The 19,967-nt window shown below is 46.0% G+C and overlaps 1 protein-coding gene across 3 annotated transcripts in view; it reads right to left on the bottom strand.

Moving 5' to 3' along the window:
* nrp1a (neuropilin 1a) overlaps positions 1 to 19,967 on the bottom strand; it is a 59,911-nt gene that overhangs the window by 24,289 nt on the left and 15,655 nt on the right. For all 3 annotated transcript variants that reach the window (XM_078280167.1, XM_078280168.1, XM_078280166.1), the window contains 4 exons: positions 14,679 to 14,860; positions 7,255 to 7,482; positions 4,554 to 4,709; positions 1,444 to 1,610 (listed from right to left, as the gene is read on the bottom strand). In XM_078280167.1, the coding sequence (XP_078136293.1) occupies positions 1,444 to 1,610; positions 4,554 to 4,709; positions 7,255 to 7,482; positions 14,679 to 14,860 (733 nt within the window). The remainder of the gene's footprint in view (positions 1 to 1,443; positions 1,611 to 4,553; positions 4,710 to 7,254; positions 7,483 to 14,678; positions 14,861 to 19,967) is intronic.

The raw sequence follows: 19,967 nt of genomic DNA on the forward strand, positions 1-19,967 counted from the left end.
ATCTGATTAGTATTGGGAAATCAGCATGCCTATCAGAGCACATCCCCTTTAAAAATCCAGAGTTTACTGCCAAATCAAATCCTCAATATGATCAATATTATAGCAGGGATGGTCTAAAGTGGCAACAAATCATTGTGATCACTTGTAATTTCCGCTGACAAAATGGCAAACCGGGGTAGAGAAGCCTTCAAGCCTATGCTGTTACCCTGAATACACATATCTGACTGTGAACAATGGATTTTCCTTTCAGAGAGAAAAATGCTTTAGTACAACGGACCGTTCAGCTGCTAGAGAAAGTGGTAAGGGAGGCCGTGTTTCATCCTGACCCACTCAGATACATGCCGAGTTCCTCTGCAGGACAATATTGACCTGGCCAGACCCTCTTACTCAACCACAAGGCCAAGAACGCACACATGGGCACACATACGCATGGGAGACTGCACTCAAATCCGCTCAAACACTGATTAAATTAGTCTGAAGGAGCAACAAGGGCCCCTAAGGACAATATTTTCATTGCAATAATAAAGGAAAAGCTTGCTTATGGCCCTCCCCAAGCAAATATTTGGCTTTGGGTCAGCTCTGTTATTCATCCCCTGAGGAATATGTGGGGGCCAAACCTTTCAGCAATGAAGCAAAAAGACTGTAGAAAAACAGTAGAAAAAGAAAAACAGTCTGGGCATTTACAAGGCCTGGAGGCTTTCGGTTAATAAATCAAACATGCTCCAAATGCATCAAGGTAGTGTGCTTGTGTTACAAGGGGGTTTGTGTTGTGAGTGGACTTGGGAAATGTGACTTAAACCCAGCTGGGAATGGAATAACTAAATCCTTAATCTTTCTACATAAAGTTCCCCCGGTGGGTGATGATCACTTTGTGCAGATAAGCCAACAGACAGGAAAATATGACAGAGTGTGTGTGTGTGTGTGTGTGTGTGTGTGTGTGTGAGACTAAATCCCAGCATCCCCGGAGGCGGCCACTGTTATCAAGGAAAGGGGAAGTTATCAGGTAGGACAGGAAGACAGAGGGAGAGAAAAGACACAGACAGACAGGTAGACAGTGACAGAGAGAGTGGACACAGGCAATTTCTGTGAGGCGTGGATTCCACCACCCGGACGTCCATCAGGCTGACATTCATCATCAAAATTGTTGAGTCTCGTCAGTGTTATGGAGACACTGCACCTCCCGAGACTGAAGGACAAACACAGAACACTCCTACTGTGTTCAAGCAGGCAGTAGTCACTTCCAATACTGCCTACCCCCTCAGACTGTGACTCACCTCCAACAACATACTGCAGGCAGTTGGCGAATTGTTCTATGCTGCTATGGTTTACTCTCCAGATATTCTCAACCTTTCATCAGTTACTGATACTTCCTTTAATGTAGATTTCTGAATAGTTTAATCAAATAGCTGTCACCTCTGTGTGACATGAGAAAGGATGTGGTACCTGTATCCACTCTTTGTTTGAGTCCTCGGCCGGCGTCCACGCATTTTCATAGTAGTTGAGTCTGGAGCGCTCTGGGGACCAGCTGGGGTTGTACTGGGACGAGGCCATGATTTGGTCCGATGTTATCTCTCCGGATTCCATTCCCAAAGGGTCGCTACAGTCAAAGTCTAAAGGGAATGGGGAAAAAAAGGAGAGTACAAGTTGAGTCCTGAGCACCAGAATGTACCCAGCACAGGCTTTCAGTGTCCCCCAGAATCAAGAGCTCGTCTCTGGGGAGGAGGACGCCACCCGACAGGCACTCAGCGCTGCTGGCAGGAAAAGAACAGCACATCAGCGACGCCTCAGTAAATCCTTTCTGTTTCTCTCCTTTTTTTTTGTTTCTAATGGAAGCCGGATGGAAGTGTTTCGCATTAAGACGTCTTCATAAAACATTCAGTGTGGGCTAAGATTAAGCCAGTATTAGCCGTTAAAGTGACTTTCACTCTAGTTATTTCTTCCACTGACTGGATCTGTTTCCCTCACCTCCCTGTGGGCAGGTTATCTTTTCTGCACACACTGACTATTTTGCCCAACTTGGTCTCTTGGGGGAGTTTAGGTGTGTTTAGTATCTGTATTTTGGGGCCATATATCATACTTAACGGCCCAACCGCCTATGGTAGGAGTGGCTTCCCTTGTTTGTGTTGACATGGGGCAGCCGTTTTGAGGCATCCTGGGTTCCGGGACTAAAGACTCATGGGTCAGCTGGGGGTCAGACATGCTGACAACGGTGTGGCCGGAGCTGCAGCGACAGTTGGAACGAACGATCTGACCTTTTGTTCTGAGCAGGAGTCGTATAATGTCACCACAACAACACAGAGGTACGGGAAGGCACACTTTCACACATTCATGTGGACCATTATTCTTCTCATTGTTTATTTACTTCATTTTTTTTGTTCCTGGTGGTAAAGTCGTAAAGCACCTCGACAGTGTTTCTGTTAACCATTCGGTGGTCTATATCCACGACGTTCCACTTTCGGGATTGCTCCATTGCCGACGGAAATTCCGCCGGATTTCACACTTTGGATTTCCGCTTTCTTGTGTGTTTTTTTTTTAACTGCGGTTGATTTAAGAGGACTGTGGTTAACTGCTCCTCAGATCTCTGCAGGGTAAATCCAGACAGCTAGCTAGACTATCTGTCCAATCTGAGTTTTCTGTTGCACGACTAAAACAACTTTTGAACGTACACGTTCCCGAGGCTATTTTGCAGCGGCACCGTGGCTCTGCCCGGTGTTTAGCGCCACCCAAGACGATTGTGATTGGTTTAAAGAAATGCCAATAAACCAGAGCATGTTTTTCTCCCATCCTGGAATGCTGTGTGGACTAGCCAGACCCTCCTTCGCAGCGCTGTGGAGGAAGGTCTGGCAAAGCGAGACTAACCATTAGTCACAAGCCCGCTTCTTAAGACGCACTTCCATAAATGGTCCTTTGGCTTGTGCTTGTGTGTTCACGGTTGCACACACACGCACGCGCGCGCACACACATACACACACACACACACACACACACACACACACACACACACACACACACACACACAGAGTGCACAGGACGAGGAGCAGTGTGGAGCTGCTATGTGGCTGCTGCCTATGAGCTAACACAGATGGTCTCCCCATCTGCCACTATGCTAACACACCTCAGTCACCGGGTCAGCGTGTGCATTTGTGCTTTACAGTGTCAATGCGCGCTTGCATATGTATACGTGCTCACGCGCGCAAGTGTGTCAGAGTCCGAGAGTGAGGCTGACAACACTGTCTCGCACCTCTCCACCCTCATCGTTGGCTCTCTTTGAGAAGACTGCCCGTTCTTGTCAAACTTTTGTACTCAGACCCACATCACGTAGATAACTGGATCACGATCATACAAAGAGGCGTTTGTTTGCGGCTAAGGACGGTATCTGATCATGTGAGTTACTGACCAAAGCGGGGCTAATAGCCGAGAAGATAGCGAGGGTGGATGGAGAAACGGGAACAAAAGACAAGCCCTCCTTTCATCACATTATCACCTCCCATCAGTAGCTTTCAGCTTGAGTGTACCCTTCCCTTTGCCATGCGGAGGCGAGAAAATCCACCGTTTATTATGCATAAGGGGATTATGAATGATTCAACTGGTACAAGGCTGGAAGAGTGCAGACAAAGTTTTGAGATTTTTATTCCTATCTTGGATATGCCTTGGTCGGTGATGTAAGACCAAGCAACTCATGTAAATGAAGGTATTTACTGATCGCGGGTCAGATATTTCCCCATGCCTCTTAATGGTGAATGTGAAAAGTTGATTTGTGCAATCGGATCTTAGATGTGTGATTAAAGCGACTCAAGTAACTCGGAGGAAACTGAGGAGAAATGACATCAGCAGTCATCGCTGTGCATATTACTGTGAAGTGGGGTTGTTTGTTGTGTGTGTGTGTGTGTGTGTGTGTGTGTACTCTGCGTCTGTCTTCCCTCTGGGCAAGACAAAATCCTTTTTGGAGACGATTAGTAAATTTGTTGAATGTCATCCATCTCTGTTGCCATTCAAAGACTGACTGTGTGTATGTTTGGGGTGGTCTAGCCTCTGGACAGATTTATGGCTCCTACGAGCTCTCGTCTTCCTTAATGAAATGTTTAGTCAGAGCGTTTTGCAACATGGGGTCAGGGGGTCGAGCCCTGCGATGACGATGCTGGATGTAAAAGCCCTAGGGGTGTGCGTCCGGGGTTACTGTCTGAGCTCCCAGTGTGTTAATGGGGCTTGTAAACCATGGGAGGCAGACTTATACACTGTAACACATTACCCAAAAAAAGAAGCAGGAGGTGTTTATTTATTAACTCTTAAGCTCTGTTAAACGTGGGGGAATTCATCATGATAGGACCATGTGTGGCTTTAGTTGCAGACATCTGCTTCTTACTTTAGAAATACTCTTTGGGGGGGTTACTTTATTGCCCTCTAATTCAGGCTCATTCAATCCAGATGTTCGATTGAACAAATCTCTCTGGATTGTTATTTCGTTTTGATTTCTGCTTTTTTTTGTTGTTGTTTTTTTTGCCTCCCTGACATCCCCATCTGTCTGATTCTTCATTGTTTTTATGCCAGCTCACCCTCTGGAACAGTCCTTTCGATTACAGTGAAGTTGGCCGAAAAGCCTTCCTTAGCGATGGCGCTGTCAGTGTTGATTGTCAGTGCCAGGATGCCCGTGTAGGAGATGATCCTGCCTGGGGTGTTCTGACCACAGTACCTCCCAATGTATGGGCCGACTGGAGAGAGAAAGGAGAGAAAAGCACAAACATTGTTACTCGGTTTAGACTTGGGTTAACTCAATATTTGTTTGTTTGCCACAGCCATGTCACACATGGGTTTAACTACCAACTCCTCCCCACTGAGGTGTGAAAACTAGAGTGTCAGTGAGGTATGGCACCGGCTGCGGTGTTTTTTTTTACCACATAAAGACGCTTAAGAAAAGAATCCCAACATTCCTGCTTCCCTGTCGGACACAAAAAAGAGCAAAGCGGAAGAGGGACCTGTGGTGTGGCCAGGTCACGGTCTCTGTCTATTTGCTGGCTGTAAATTCCTTTGCCGTTTCTTTAGTCTTGAGGCGCACACAACCGTGGCCGGCTGAGTTTTGTTGAAGGAGACTGGGCAGAGACAATAGGGAGGCATTAAAAGAGAGAGAAAGAGAGAGAGAGAGAGAGAGAGAGAGAGAGAGAGAGAGAGAGAGCAATACAAGCACAAGAGGGACATGTTCCACTGAGCAGGCTGAGTGGAATGGGGACGCGGGAGGGACGGAAAATGGCAGCTGGAGGGAGGGCAGACGAGACAGAGTGGCGGAGAAACATGGGAAAAGAGTGATGGGGAAACGAGGGAGAGGGAGAGCAAGAGAGCAAAATGACCTTGCCCTATGTCTCTGATGTGTGCTATGAGCCATGCACATGTGTGAGTGTGTGTTCCCTGTTGGTGTGTAGGGACCTGCAGCTTATCTGTGATTAGTAATGCTATGATCAGCAGCGAGTGACAGGCCTGCCTCCCTGTGGCCTCCCGTCATCCAAAACTTGCCGCTTTCAGCCCAGCTCCTATATGAAAGGCAAAGGCAAAGGCCAGACCATGGGGACGTACGGTGCAGGGGTGAGATAGATCCGGTTAATCTTCATAACCCAGATGGCCTAGTGTATGCGTGGGAATCAATGTGTGCTTTTAAACCCGCTTTGGCCTGGGCTGAACATAAAAATGCCATCTCCCGGATTATCTGCATGACTTCCCAGTGCTATGAAATTTTAAAGCGCCTCACTATGACGTCTGCATCCTGCCTGCCTCTCCATTCCTCAGGGAAGAGGGACGAGGGAGTGGAGGTTGTTCTTCCATAGCACCTGTCCAGCGAGGTGCAAGTACCCCCGGGCAGATGCATTTGGCCCGTACATCTCCCATCTCTACACACCCCAAACGGCGAGCATGCCTCCAGCCTTCTGTGCTAATGCACTATTGATCCAGCAGGCACCACAGGAGCCACCTGGCAAAAGCCGACACACTATTCTCCTCCCATGGCTTATTTTTATACAAGGCTATCTGTCACATCAAGCAACACTTGAAGGGTGTGATGCCACGTCAGACACAGCGTAGTGTCCAGTTTCTGCCCTGAATAGGCTCACTCTTGGACCAAAGACATTCCGCTGTGTCTTATTCTGCTTCTTTTGCGTCGTACTTTTCACTGCAACAAGTGAGAAATCTCTGAATTTTAATAAGTTGGAAGTAGCACAGGAAATGTTTCTATTCCAGACCCCTGAGGTACTTAATACATACAAAACATAAAAATATACCTTAAAATGTGATAATAATGTGAGATATTCTCAGCTCTCCAAGCCTTCCCGGGTCTCATTCATTAATCAACACAAATCTGCAAAATGAAACGTATGTCCCACCTCTAGTAGAGAACAGTTATGGAAATACTTTGTGGAATCAAAGGTCAACTTTGTTCAATTCAAATCTACGGAGACGTGAGCTCGGAGAACACTGAAAAAAGAAAACCCACTTGAAAAGGCGCTGATATACACTTCAACCTTATCGCTCGGAACGCCACGGTAGAGAATACTGATGTGCACCAGTAGGTTGAATGCTCCTAGATAAGATTCTTTCAATTTTCAGCCACTGATGGGTGAAAAAAAGCTTTCATCTGGTTTGCACCCCGTGTTGGAATAGCCAGGAGAAAAGCTGAAAAACTCCAAGAGGTGAATTCTCTCACTGAGTTCAAAGCTTTCTCCCCGGGCCATGGAGGCATTGCTTTTGAACACCACGTGCCCGCTCTCACTCTGGGGGCCCTATCTTGACCCCCTGGCGCGGCGAGGCACAGCGCAAAGCCCGACACAAGTGTCTTTTGCTAGTTTAAGACCGACGCAGTTGTCGGTTTCCCGTCCAGCGGCCACGTCGTTTAAATAGCAAATGCACCTGCGCCCATCTGTGCGCCCTGCGCTGGCCATCTTTTTGTGTAAACCTGTTGATTTTCTCTGAGAAAATCAGCGAGAAGTTAAATTGAAACCCACCGTCTCCCTTTTCACTACCTAGGAGAGCAGATTCAATAAGCAGTGGGATTTCAACGATACCTTTTTTTTTTTTCTTTTTTTTTTATACCAGTGCTATTTACTGGAAGTTTAAGAAATGAAAAAGCACAATACAACACAATAGTAATACTAACAAAGAGAAAACTAGTGTATGATTTATAATAGAGACCTCTTGTAGAAAACCTCTTGTTTTGCTTTGTCTCACTTTAAATTCCAAGTAAAACAGATCAGGCACAGATCTCAGCTCACTCACCTCCAGGGAAGCCATCCCAGATCTCCAGTCTGTCATAGCGGCAGAAAACACCAGTAGGGGGAGTCGGGTCAGGCTCCAGCTCAAAGCTCTCGAACTCCAAGATGATCTCGGACATCTTGGGGGCAAAGATCATGAAAGTGCAGTCCAGGTTGTTGGGGTATTTCTCTGGGAAACCAGGCGACTTTATGACACCGCTGTTGGAGGTGAAGTTCCTGGAGCATTCGGGGCCTGCAGGGAGGAAACGAGATGGCAAGTGAAAAGATGAGACGAAACGGGCAAAGAGGAAAGGGGCGGGGTTGATTCTTTTGAATGACTGTTGGTTAAGTGATCTGTTTCGGGTGGCTTTGTGTGGTGGATATTGAGAAGCTCTGCCCCCCAGCTGGTCTATTGAGTGGAGGGCAGTTTACGGCCCAGAGACGAGAGACCACCTTGACAGTTCTTCTATTCACTAGAGGCTACATCTGGGTCTCTCAACTCTCTATATGTGCCTTTTTTCATTCCCTCATGGGCACAACCACCACACTCCTTCATCACTGTGTGTGTGTGTGTGTGTGTAAAATCTGTAACTCCTGGAACATCTGGACTGTGAGTGTAAACAGCTTCAATCACCAGAATTGGGGAGCGATAACAAACTGTGTGAAATTCACTGTGCAAAAACCTGTCTTACGCAGGCAGGCACGCACGCACTAACACACACACACACACACACACACACACACACACACACACACACACACACACACACACACACACACACACACACACACACACGTCTGTGAAACATATGAGAGGTGCTCAGACAGAATTACAGTGTCAGTGATGGAAGGCGAGGGCAATGACATACGTCAACACACACACACTCACACTTAAACTCACAATTTTACACAAGGGAAAGTCAAAATATTTATTCACAGCTCCCCGGAGAGCTGCCTTTCGGCTGATGTGGAGCATTAATACATTTCTCCATGTTAGCCACTTCTCTCAGAGCATCATGAGCACAAGATTATGATTTATGAGTGACGTGATTAAAAATAAAATGACACTAACAGCTGCAGGACATTTCTTTAAGAGAGTGATAGATAGGACATTAAGATGTGTTTACTATGCATGCTCTAGCGCTGGGCCAGATTGTTACCAAGCCTGGCTTGGAAAAAAAGAGGACTACTGCCATTAGTGGCAGAAATGTGCACAGGATAATGTCATTTCCATGCTATTCTGACAGCCTGGGTGATGGGCGCACATGGGGCCGACCGAAACCAAAATTGCAGGGAGTTATCGCTAGATAGAGCCTCCTTGCTACAGTCATTGCAGCTTAAATAAATGTGGCAAACTGCTCTTTCCACTGTCACTCAAGCTTCTTACTTGGCCCATAATTCAACACAATCAGGCCAAATCTTTGCCTGTCCACCAATGGAGTGAGTGAAGGGACGGAGAGCCATGTTGATTTTATCTCTCCCCAAGTTGCAAGCCACGGCGAGCGGCGTTTTGACTCTAAAGAGAGCTGACATTTAGTGCTGCCGCTAAAGTGTTTCTTTTGAGAACAGTGGGCACCGTTAATTTCACAGCTTCCCCTCGTATTTACCCGCTGGAAAAGGGAGAGATGTTGTCGAGAGAGAGAGAGAGAGAGAGAGAGAGAGCATCGGCCGAGATAAGAGGGTTGCAGGATGCTGCAGTTCTGCACTTTACCTCGCCGTATTGAGGTAAAGAAATGTCAGACAGTTTTGGGGGGAAAATAACTATAGATGTGAGCCACTTCTTTGAAAAAGGCACCCATGATTCGCTGAGTGCTCTAGACAGCTGCAGTATGCAAAGTGCATTTCAGGTCAGTGTGTTGAATTTCCTGTGGATATTGGCTCAGAACTCCACTCTCCATCCATTTCATCAGCCTCCACCATGACCCTTATCTCAGCTCAGCAGTTGACCAGAACAGATTTGGTCTTTGGGAATGGTTCCCTCTGAAAACCAGTCAAAATCCAGGCAATAGAAGAATCTAACGCCTACACTGATTCAAATATTCCATTATATTTTGCCAGTATTAAGTTCAGTCTTACAATTTGAGGACATTTTATTTAATACATGCATTTGTGAAATGTAGAGTGGGGCCAGAATATGTAATGGCACTTATTCCCGGTTTAATTTACATAAGTCACTATCACCATTAGGCCTTCCTGTTTCTGTGCTTTTTCTGAGTTATCATGACTGAGGCCGTGCCAAGGACAAACTCTCCTATTGTCAGCTTTTTTGTTTATACCCCCTCAAGAAAAGGACAGAGTGGAAAAAAAAACATCACAAACAAAATAGAGCGGCGAGAGAAGACAGAGCACTCTCGCCGGCGAGATAATCATCCAACAGATCTCTTTTATCTAGTGCCTCCACATGGGAGGGCTTCCATCCCCTGCTCCCCTCGCTGCACCCAGGATGCTTTGTGCTGATGTCTGCGTGAGAGGCATTCAGTGGTATCCGTCACGCTTCTGTGTGGCGGCGTGGGTCCATACGGCGTATGTGCACGCATCTGTGTTGACAAGGAGCTCCAGGAGACAAATAACATCCCGTTGTCAGCCACACGCTAACATCCCTGGCCCTTCCTCTCTCCGTTCCTCCTTTATTCTATCGCTGCAGTTGCTGGTGTCTTTCATGGCGGATGTATCGCCTCAATATAAAAAAGGGGTTAAAATAGGAAAGGGTTGATGCAGGTGAGGCTGACAGGAAACAACAGACTTTGATTGTTCCATTTCATCTGAGATGAATAAAAAAAATAAAAAATAAAAACAGTTTGGCCACAGTGCACCCAGTAGTCCAAACACTGCTTTTCAACAAACCGCTGAATTTACGACAGGAAGTTAGAAGAAAGAAAAAGATGTAACCTTGAACGCACACTACATTTAGTGGCAACCTCCAACCAGGCGCTCAAACATTTACTGCCGGCAGTAATGGATTCCTTTAACTCTCGTTTATATTGAGGCCTTCTGCTCTGGACGGGGGGAGTAAACGAATGTCACTGCGACTCGCTCGCTGAGTGATTAGAGTTTGGTCGTAGCCGACAAAATGATATTTAATGTGGATCTGATTTCAATCTTTGCAAGTGTTAGAGATCGCAAATAAATCTTAAATAAATATGGTTTCAACATTAAGGGAGCAGGGCGCCTTTCCACCGTTAGTGTCCCTGATGACTTGTCCTCTATGTCTCTATTAAGCGGTTGCTTTAAGTGCTGAAAGCAGACTGCGGCGTTAATCATTAGAACAACATTACGCCAAGGAACAGGCGTTAAATGTGACAGCCTCTTGCTTTTTTAATTTTTTAAATCTGTCTCTCTCTCTCTCTCTCTCTCTCTTGCTTTTCCCCACTTCTCTCTTTTTTTTCCCTCCATCTATTCACCTCTCTCTCTTTCTCCTTCATATGGGTTATTAGAGGCCGGAGCCACAGGGGCTGGAAGTGTTGTTTTTGGACTGCTCAGTAAATCACCACTGTTTATGTTCCGTGTTGCTCTCTGGCTGATCATTAGCCCAGTTCACAACCCTCCAACCCTCCAACCCCCATTACTGCCCCCACCCCCTTCCTACCTCCTTTCCCCTTCACTCTCGTCGTTACGCCACACAGACAGAGAGCTTAATTGTTGGTGGAGAATTCACTCTTTCAACACTGAATCAAACATTAACCTGAAACCTGGTGCGTGTCAGTCATTGAAACAGATGAGGTTTACATTTACCCATACACACACACACACACACACACACACACACACACACTCTGAGGGACTGCACCACTGACATGGTATTTAGCGCATTTACTGTGCCTGGGCCGTTGTTTAAGGGATGACACAAAGCTGATGGGATGGGGGGGGGGGGGGGCTCCCTCTGGCTCCCCTTAAAGAGATTTGTTGTCTTAGGTTTCCATGAGGTCTGTGTGTGTGTGTGTGTGTGTGTGTGAGTGGGTGTTGTGTGTGTGTGTGTGTGTGTGTGTGTGTGTGTGTGATGACAGTACGTATCCATGCCAGATGTGACCTATGCCATCAGGGCGTGCTGTCCATGAAAGCAGAATGTGCCCCTTATTAAGCCCCACCCAACACACACACACACACACACACACACACACACACACACACACACACACCTTGAACGTGTTTTCACAGGTGTGTGCTCTGAGTGAAAGCGCTCGCATCCCAGTGACATGATAAACAGGGCTGTTGCGTGAAGAGATGGAGCTTTTTAGTGTAAAGATGAAATAATGCTAGGCTTAGTCATTCTGCTGAGTAATTGTGAGGAGAAAGGGGGATGAGCTTGTGGGTATATGCGAGTGGGAGGGAGGGAGGGAGGGAGGGGTGGAGGGGGCACTATCTCTGCCTCCGCTCCCACTTCAATGGGCCCTCTGCCAGCATTGATGTGGCTCTAAGCTCATCAGAGCTGTTAAGAGAAAACATATGTTGTGCATGTGCGCATGTGTGTATTTAAAAGGGACAGATCTGTCCAGAAACACTTAAGTGAGATACTATCAGATGACAGGATAAACACAGCTTTCTGTCTTCTCCAAAAGCACTAGGATGAGGTTACGGTTGGTAACCCCAGCCTCATCTCGGTTTACTCTGACATTACTAATTTTTGATCATACTGGTGGTTGTTTATCAAATCAAGGCCATAGTTTGCCCAACTTTTTAATGCACCATTTCATTACCGCCTGGAAGCCGAAGGCCTCCGCAGAGACATACACAAATACAAACAGCTTGCTAATCTTTGAGCTCCCTGCAGCTCAAATATTCCTCACTCCCCGATTTATCCCTCTTCTCTATCTCTTTCTCCCCCACCATCTCGCTCTTCCTGCATGTCTCTTGCCAGACTTCAGCCAGTGGAGCGAGGCTGCCAATTTGCAGGCTACAAAATAAATTGCCCATGCTAATTAAGATGGTTGGATGGGATTGAAGAGTGGAGAGGGCTAGAAACGGATGTGGAAGCGGCCATAGAGAGCTGCAAAACAACCTGTTCTTTTCCAATTAGACACTTTGCAGGCTACTGTTGATGAAAGCCAGGGCTACAAACGCCAGCATGTTGAAGTGTGTGTGTGAAAGTGTATTTACATAGTTTATTGCTTAAGTGGGTAAACGTGCACATGTAAACGTACTCGAATAAGTTGCCGTGTGATCCCTGAGGGGAGTACGTGTTTACACGTTTGCTTTGTGGGTATGTGTATCTACCATGTGACCTTTGCTTGTAGAACCTGAGATGATAGGCAGTACCATCCCTGAGGTTGACTTCCAGTGATCTCCACGGCTATAATCACAATGATAAACAGCCTGAATTCTTTGAATTTCCCTTCATTGGCATGCACAAGTGCGAGCCTCCCATTCCTCCATCCGTTATCAGAGCATCTGTGCATCATCATTAACGTTACATGTGTTAGCCAACACAATGTTTTCCCAGCTAATACCCTGCTTGTTGATAAGCTGTGCTAATCAGCAAGCTTTGAATCTCTCTTTCTGCTTGGTTCTCTCTCTCTCGCTCTCACAAACAGGGCTGTTAATTGATCTCAGAGCCCTGTTCTTGGCGGAAGCCAGAGCCGCACTAGTCAAAACACGGAGTAAATTCAGAGCACAACGAGGGTCTGGATCCACTAAGGTAGCGACGGCACACCCATGGTGCTCTTCTCCGCAAGGGGGATAGCGCTAGGTGCAAAACACCCAGAAGAAAAAGTTCTGTCCTGGGTTTAATTTACAGCAACGCCCCTGAAGACCCTTTATTCCCCTTTTAAATTCCTAGCTCCAAGTCTCTATTCCTGACTCTCTATTTTCACTTTATTGTCTACACTGGCATCCATATTTCTTGCTAGTTCCCTATTTCCTCATATCTCAGCCCCCCCTATGAGTGTGCTCAGCGGTTCCCCTACCACCACTGGGCCCCCTAACACGCCTTATTTATAATCAGTCCTGGCTAATGGATGAGACTGGAAAATACCAAGCTAATCATGGAAGAATGTAGTAGCTTTAACTGGCCTATCAAAGGGAAAATAGGGAGTGTGTGCAGATGAGTTTGCGTATGTCGGGGGTGGAGTGTCGCTTTGATCTGGTAAATGGAGCCACACTCCAGCAGCTTCCCTGCCTGGTGACACGCACAAACCCCAGACACACAAACACGCGCAGGATAACACACACTAGCCCCGATTAAAAGGAAGGAGGGACCTCGCAGGGACATTCATCATGTCTCCGAGGTCACGGGAGGGGCGTCCCATAGACTGCTGCTAAGGTTAATTAATGAAAGTGGAGTCTGTAGCACCTGTCTGCCTACAAGTCACTCTCCAGATATGTGCTGTCCTCCCCCTCCTCCTCCTCCTCCTACTTCCAGACCAAACAAAGAAAGGCAGCCAGCTTACAGGAAATTCTTCCTCCTGGGATGCTGTGTTCTGATAAGATAGACATCCCCTGAGGATATCTGTGGTTTATGATACATGCTTTCCCACTAAAATGACGCAAAGGACTTATTTTGGGGTTTAACATTAAGGAAAGAACCTCACACTGATTGTATACCACTGCAGTGAAAGTACTTCCTAATCCCAGGTTAGTGGCTTTAATTCACTTCCTCTTCAACCTGCTTGCCAGTGCTTATAATGACAGTATTGGTGGATGATGAGACGATGGGGCCCTGGGCACTCACAGTTTTGCGTCTCTTTGCAGTCATTTTGTGTCTCTCTGCGGTTGTTTCGTGTAGGGCTGCACGATACGAGGAAAATATGCGATAATGTTGTTGAATATCACGATAACGATATTACTTGCGATAAATGAACAGATCAAAGTGTACTCGGTTCCGCATTTCTGCTACTTGCAGTATTCCGCTAAAATACGACAAAGTGCAAAGGCCCGTTCCATAATCCGGCAGGTTCATACTCTTGCTGTGGATTGCCATCTGATGAATCAATGCTCAGCAAACGATGCCCTTGCTTCTTGTACAATCATTCACACCAGCTAAAAACTGCTACAATTATGGAACATATGGGACTGTGATTCATTGGTTTCGAATAGAGCATATTGTATGCCATATTGTGATTGCATAATTTGATGCTCTGGTGCCTTGACTAAATCGCAAACAAACCATGAAACTACACGGAGAGGCTCTTTCTTGCCCAATTATCAGAATTATTCCTACAGCTTTCATAATGTATCGCACTACGTATGTGTCACAGTGTCCGCGAATGACAAATTAGATTGAATTGACTTGTGATGTGAAGCTTATGTTATAACACTGGTTTCCTAACCTTAAACCAAGAACTTAATAGCTCCTTTAAGGGGTCAGGTGGCATGCTATATTTATGATGCAAAATGATATAATATGAAATATAGCTGTGGCTGTAGGTCTATTGTTTTGATATTATATGTAACATGTGAGGTAATATTCCAAATAGCTGGGACAAAGTGAAGCTGCAGCTGTGTTAGGTCACCCACCCGTCTTGAAGATCTCATATCGAATGGAGAAACCCGCTCCATGCGTCTCGTAGTCAGACACAAACTTGATGAAGAGCTGGTTTCCGGAGGAGACGACCGGAGAGGGAGCGATCTTCCCGCAGTACTTCCCCACTAGCTGGCCGCTCTCGTCCACACCATCTCGCACCTCCACGTAGTCATACCTGAACAAGACATGAGAAGAGGCAGCGTTTTAGAAAACACGTTGGGTTTTTTTTCTCTCCAGGTTTGGTTTTCATTTAGTTCTGTTCTTGCTCTCTTCCTGTAGATTGGGTTTGTTGGAAATGACTACATCACTGTTATTACGCTCATGTTGTGCATGTATGAAGACACACACAAAAACACTCGCACACTTGGAGACAGCCACACAGATTCATACTCAGAGGACCACATACACAGGGAGCAACACAGCATATTGTGCAGGTAATGTAGTGGAAATAAAACATTGTGTACTAATGAAGTCTCAGGTTAAAACTCAGAGAACAGGTGGGCAGGTTAAGCTTTCATTATACCGACCTGGCACACGCGCACACACACACACACACACACACACACACACACACACACACACACACACACACACACACACACACACACACACTGCAGAGGTTTTCTGCTCCCAGCAGCACTGAGGTCAGGTTTACGTAACTGCACTGACTACTGAACTCCGGCTGAACAGTTGTCTCTCTCCTGTTTAACCACTAGACAACACTGACAGTGTGTGTGTGCCTCTCGTATGAGTGACAAATGGAGTTGAGAGTGATTATATCTTGGCCTTTGGCTTAGGCTGGTGTATAGAAAGAGCAGGTGTTAAAGCTGTTAAACACACACCCACAGAAACATCACATTCAAATGGAATTTCAGACCTACGGCTATTGAAGGGAGCAGCGGCGCGTAAGAGGAAAACAGCTTTGAAATAGGACTGGGACATGAAATCTGGCATGCGAAACATAAGCTGGCCAACGAGGGTGGTCTTAACATCCTTTGGTCATCTGTGTGTGTGTGTGTGTGTGAGTGTTTTCAGGCACTTAAATGCACTTGAGTTGTGGTTTTAACTCCAGTGTGTGTGTGTGTGTGTGTGTGGTTGAGATGACTTTTCCGTGCTGTGTTTTGACTGTGAGTGACGGGGCTCAAAAAAGCAGATTTCAGTTCAGGTTTCCAAAGTTCCTAATTGCCCAAAACTCCCGTTCCCGCCAATGTTTTAGCTCTGCAGGCCACTTATTGAACATATTCCTGCCCAAACCCTGGTGACCTGCTGCGACGGTCCTCCATCTTTATCAGAAACCAGATGAAGAAATGCAACTCGCACACAATAAATGAAGAAATACATTTTGATGCATGTTACGTGTAATGTGAAGCAGGTGTGCGGACACATTCAGTCACACACATGCTCTTTCTGTTTCCTCCTCCCTTCCTCAGAAAATATGTGCCTTCTGGGCAACAGCGCCTATTTTCATAGTTTTGCTTGATTCCCAAATTACTGTCAAAACATCACGTCTCCTTAGCGATCCTGAATTCACTTAATGCACAGGATTTCACACAAAAAGGCGATTTACACTTTGAATGATGGCTCGGGGTGGGCTAAATCCCTCAGGTGGGGCCTGACTTGTATCCACACGCACCATTTGCCACCTTTTCCACAAAAATGGTTTCCTTCACCTGCTTCAAATTAAAAAAAAACCAACATATTTGTAATACAGAAATCAAGTTACCAGAGGGGATTTGGAGGAGGTAGGGAGGGTAGTCTACTGGGTTCTTATACACAAAATATAAAAAATATAAAAGCAAGAAGCAGGAGGGAGCTAGTGAGAGAGAAGGACAGAGTGTAGAGTGTAACTAAATGTAGAGCTAGACAGATTGTGGCACTTCTGGAAATTGAGTCCCCTGAGGAGTTGCGGTGGATGGATGACTTCACTCGTCCTCCTGCTCAGACGGAGTGATCTGAGGTGATCTGGAGATGTCAACATGCGTCAAGTGCTTCTTCTTCTTTACATTTCAAGTGTCTCAGGTTAACCCTTGTGTTGTTTTCCCGCTTTTTTCCAACATTTTGTCCCAATTTTTCAGCACCTATTTCGACGTCCCAACGTGGTATCATGACTTCGCGTAAACCTACACGCCGACTTTCTTAAGCCAAGTGGCGTGTTATCTGTACGCATTTTGAGCTATCCGCATGTATGTCTACGCCGTATACAGCGGACGTAAACATACACGCCACGTGGCGTGTTATCGCTGTCTTGCCGTGTTATCGCGAGAACGTGTTACGGGTCATAAAATAAAATTGGTCAAATTTGACCCAGGGACATTATGAGGGTTAAAGGATGGTACGTGGAAAGAAAGCTGCTGCCTGTCTATAAGACCAATGTTATATTCAGCCCTTCAGGATCTACCCCATACAGGCATTCTAGCACTTCAAATCTCATCGAAAACCAGCTGCAAAGATCAAGGTTTCCTCCACTTCTTTAAATATCTTAAAATCCTTTAGGAGCTCAGTCCTCTTATTTCTGTGTTAAATCCCCTGCTGGAGCCGTTTGGCCTCTCGTCATTTCTCCGTTGTGTGTGATTTCAGACCAGGTCTTCCTACTCTCTCGTCGCCCGGGCCGCCAGCTGTGGCAACAGCCAAGCTCAGCTCACACAAGTACCTTTGTTTCAGCTACTTTATCAGCTGCAGCACAGTCAAAAAATACTAGTTTCATTTGGTGTTTACGATGTTATTCCCGCCCGCGCTTTGCAGCTAAATGGCCATGGAGTTACTTACTATTTAGTTTAAAGGTCTCCCCTGAAGCAGAGCTCACGTTTCTTTCTGTTGTAACGATGTCATCGTCTAGTTAAATCACTGGGGCAAATACTTATGAAGAAAGAATTTGAAGTTACAAAACTCATTTTTTTCAGTAAAAATGGAAGTTATTATTGTCTTCTCAAAAGTTTGTTTGTTACCGAAAGAGGGGCACATATATATATATATATATATATATATATATATATATATATATATATATATATATATATATATATATATATATATATATATATATATATATATATATATGAACTTTCTTAATTTCAATTGAACTTTAAATTTGGGTTGAAGTCATGTGTTTCTGCCTGTGGTGAATACAGCAGCATACATTAAAAGAATATTCCAAGAAGGTGCAATAAAAAATAAGCAAAATAATTTCCCCCCCAATGTTTGTGCAATCTCTCCTCTCCTCTCCTCTTCCCTCCTCTCCTCTCCTCTTCCCTCCTCTCCTCTCCTCTCCTCTCCCCTCCTCTCCTCTCCTCTTCTCTCTCCTCTTCCCTCCTCTCCTCTCTCCTCTCCCTCCCCTCCCTCCTCTCCTCTCCTCTCCTCCTCTCCTCTCTCTTCCCTCCTCTTCCCTCCTCTCCTCTCCTCTCCCCTCCTCTCCTCTCCTCTTCCCTCCTCTCCTCTCCTCTTCCCTCCTCTCCTCTCCTCTCCTCTCCTCTCCTCTTCCCTCCTCTCCTCTCCTCTCCTCTTCCCTCCTCATCTTTCCCGTGGCTCTGCTCTGTTGTATCAGCAGACGTATAATTCACCTCAGAGCCTCTGTTTCTGCAGCTATCTCTCCCCCACCTCCCTCCTGCTCCACCCAGCAACTGCCAAAAGCTAAACATTGCCAGACGCCTAAAAAATTTATGCTAAGACGCATCGTTGAGATGAAGACGGAGACAAGAGCAAGCTGCAGTAAGCAGCTGAAGGAGCTGAGCAAGTGTTTGTGTGTTGCTTGTGTGTACATATGCACGACATATGTGCAAACGTGTGTGTGTGTACTTGCAGAGCATTATTCAGAGCATGTTTTTATGTGTGTGCACATGAACCGTTGCCAACCAATGTTTGCATTTTGCCTTTCCTCACAAACTCCTTATTCACCATCCAAACAAGAGGAATACTCTTATTTTAGTTTCTATCTTGACTCCTCACACCTCCAGAAAAGCTGTTTATTGCATTTGTACCCTGGTGCATCTTCAGCAGCTCGGATGGCCCTCGTAAAGGCAGCACAGCGGGAGAGAGGATGCAGATGGAAGAGAGAATACGCCCTGGGGATCCTCGCTGTGCACTATGTGCTAGGAGAGAAAGAAAGAGCACCTCCTTCTCCAAAAATGTCTCTATTTGTGCCTAAATGACTGGTGTGTCATCCAGAACTCCAGCGGTTCTGCGCCAGTGGGCCCACACGCTCTGCTCTACTAACACAGATCCATCCAGGCCCTTATCATCTGGAAGACATTATGGCTTAACGCTTGGCGGGGCAGTTTGACGGCTCCGAAAGGCTCTCCTGTTGCCAGCTGTGTTAAACGTAGCTCTAATCCATTGCTCTAAACACCGGTGGGGACTAGGGTTGAGAGTCCATAGGGAAGAAAGGGGACAGTTAACAACCTCTATTTAGGATCATAAAAGAAGGACATGGCCTACATTTTAAGCCCCGAATGGTCCCACAGTTTTTGGGGTCCTCCCGACCTTCCAATTTAAACTTAAATTCCTCTTCTTAGAGGGTCTGCGTGGTGATTTGTTTCATGATGTATCACTCCTGTTGTTGTTGTTCTTATTCCTCGTGACAGTACAGTGCTTTGGGTCTGGGTGGGCCTCACAACACACACAGACGATTACACACAAGGAGTGAGCTGCCTACCACAGTGCTAATAGTGAAAATGGTTTGCCAATCCAGTGGGGAAATTAAAGGGAAAAAAAGAGAGCGGTAGGTGGGGGGGGCGAGTGAATGTAATTCTCAACGACCTTCGCTTCACCGACTCAAATGTATTAGCCTGCCTGCTTTCTTCAGGCACAGAGAGAAAGCAATCCGCTAGTGTCAAACGAGAACATTAGCCCTCCTTGCAAAGCCAAAGAGAAGGCGACAAACCACCGGCCTAACATTATAACAGTTATATTGCCTGAAGCTTTCCCATGGAAACAATCTGTCCTCCCTCTATAAATGTCTCCTTGATATGGTTCTATAAAAGCAATCTGAGGCAATGGAATAACGCTATGACAGACTGTATAAGCCTCGTACAATTGGTTAGATTTCTTAATCAGACCATTTATAAGCTCAAGTATGCTGTGGAACCCCCAGAACAAGAGCATTTTTCTTTGCTATTACTCCCTTTGGTTCAGCTGCGTGTAGAACAAACGCCCTGCGCTTTTCTCTGGCATTTTTCTTTCTGTGGTTGTCACAGTACAGCTTGCTATCACACGGAAACATGGCACCTACGACATGTCAAAACATATCTGGGTAACACAAGTGGAGAGGCCCAAACAACGGACTTGGG

Source organism: Sander vitreus, chromosome 22 (assembly GCF_031162955.1).
Source record: "Sander vitreus isolate 19-12246 chromosome 22, sanVit1, whole genome shotgun sequence".
Lineage (NCBI taxonomy): Eukaryota > Metazoa > Chordata > Actinopteri > Perciformes > Percidae > Sander > Sander vitreus.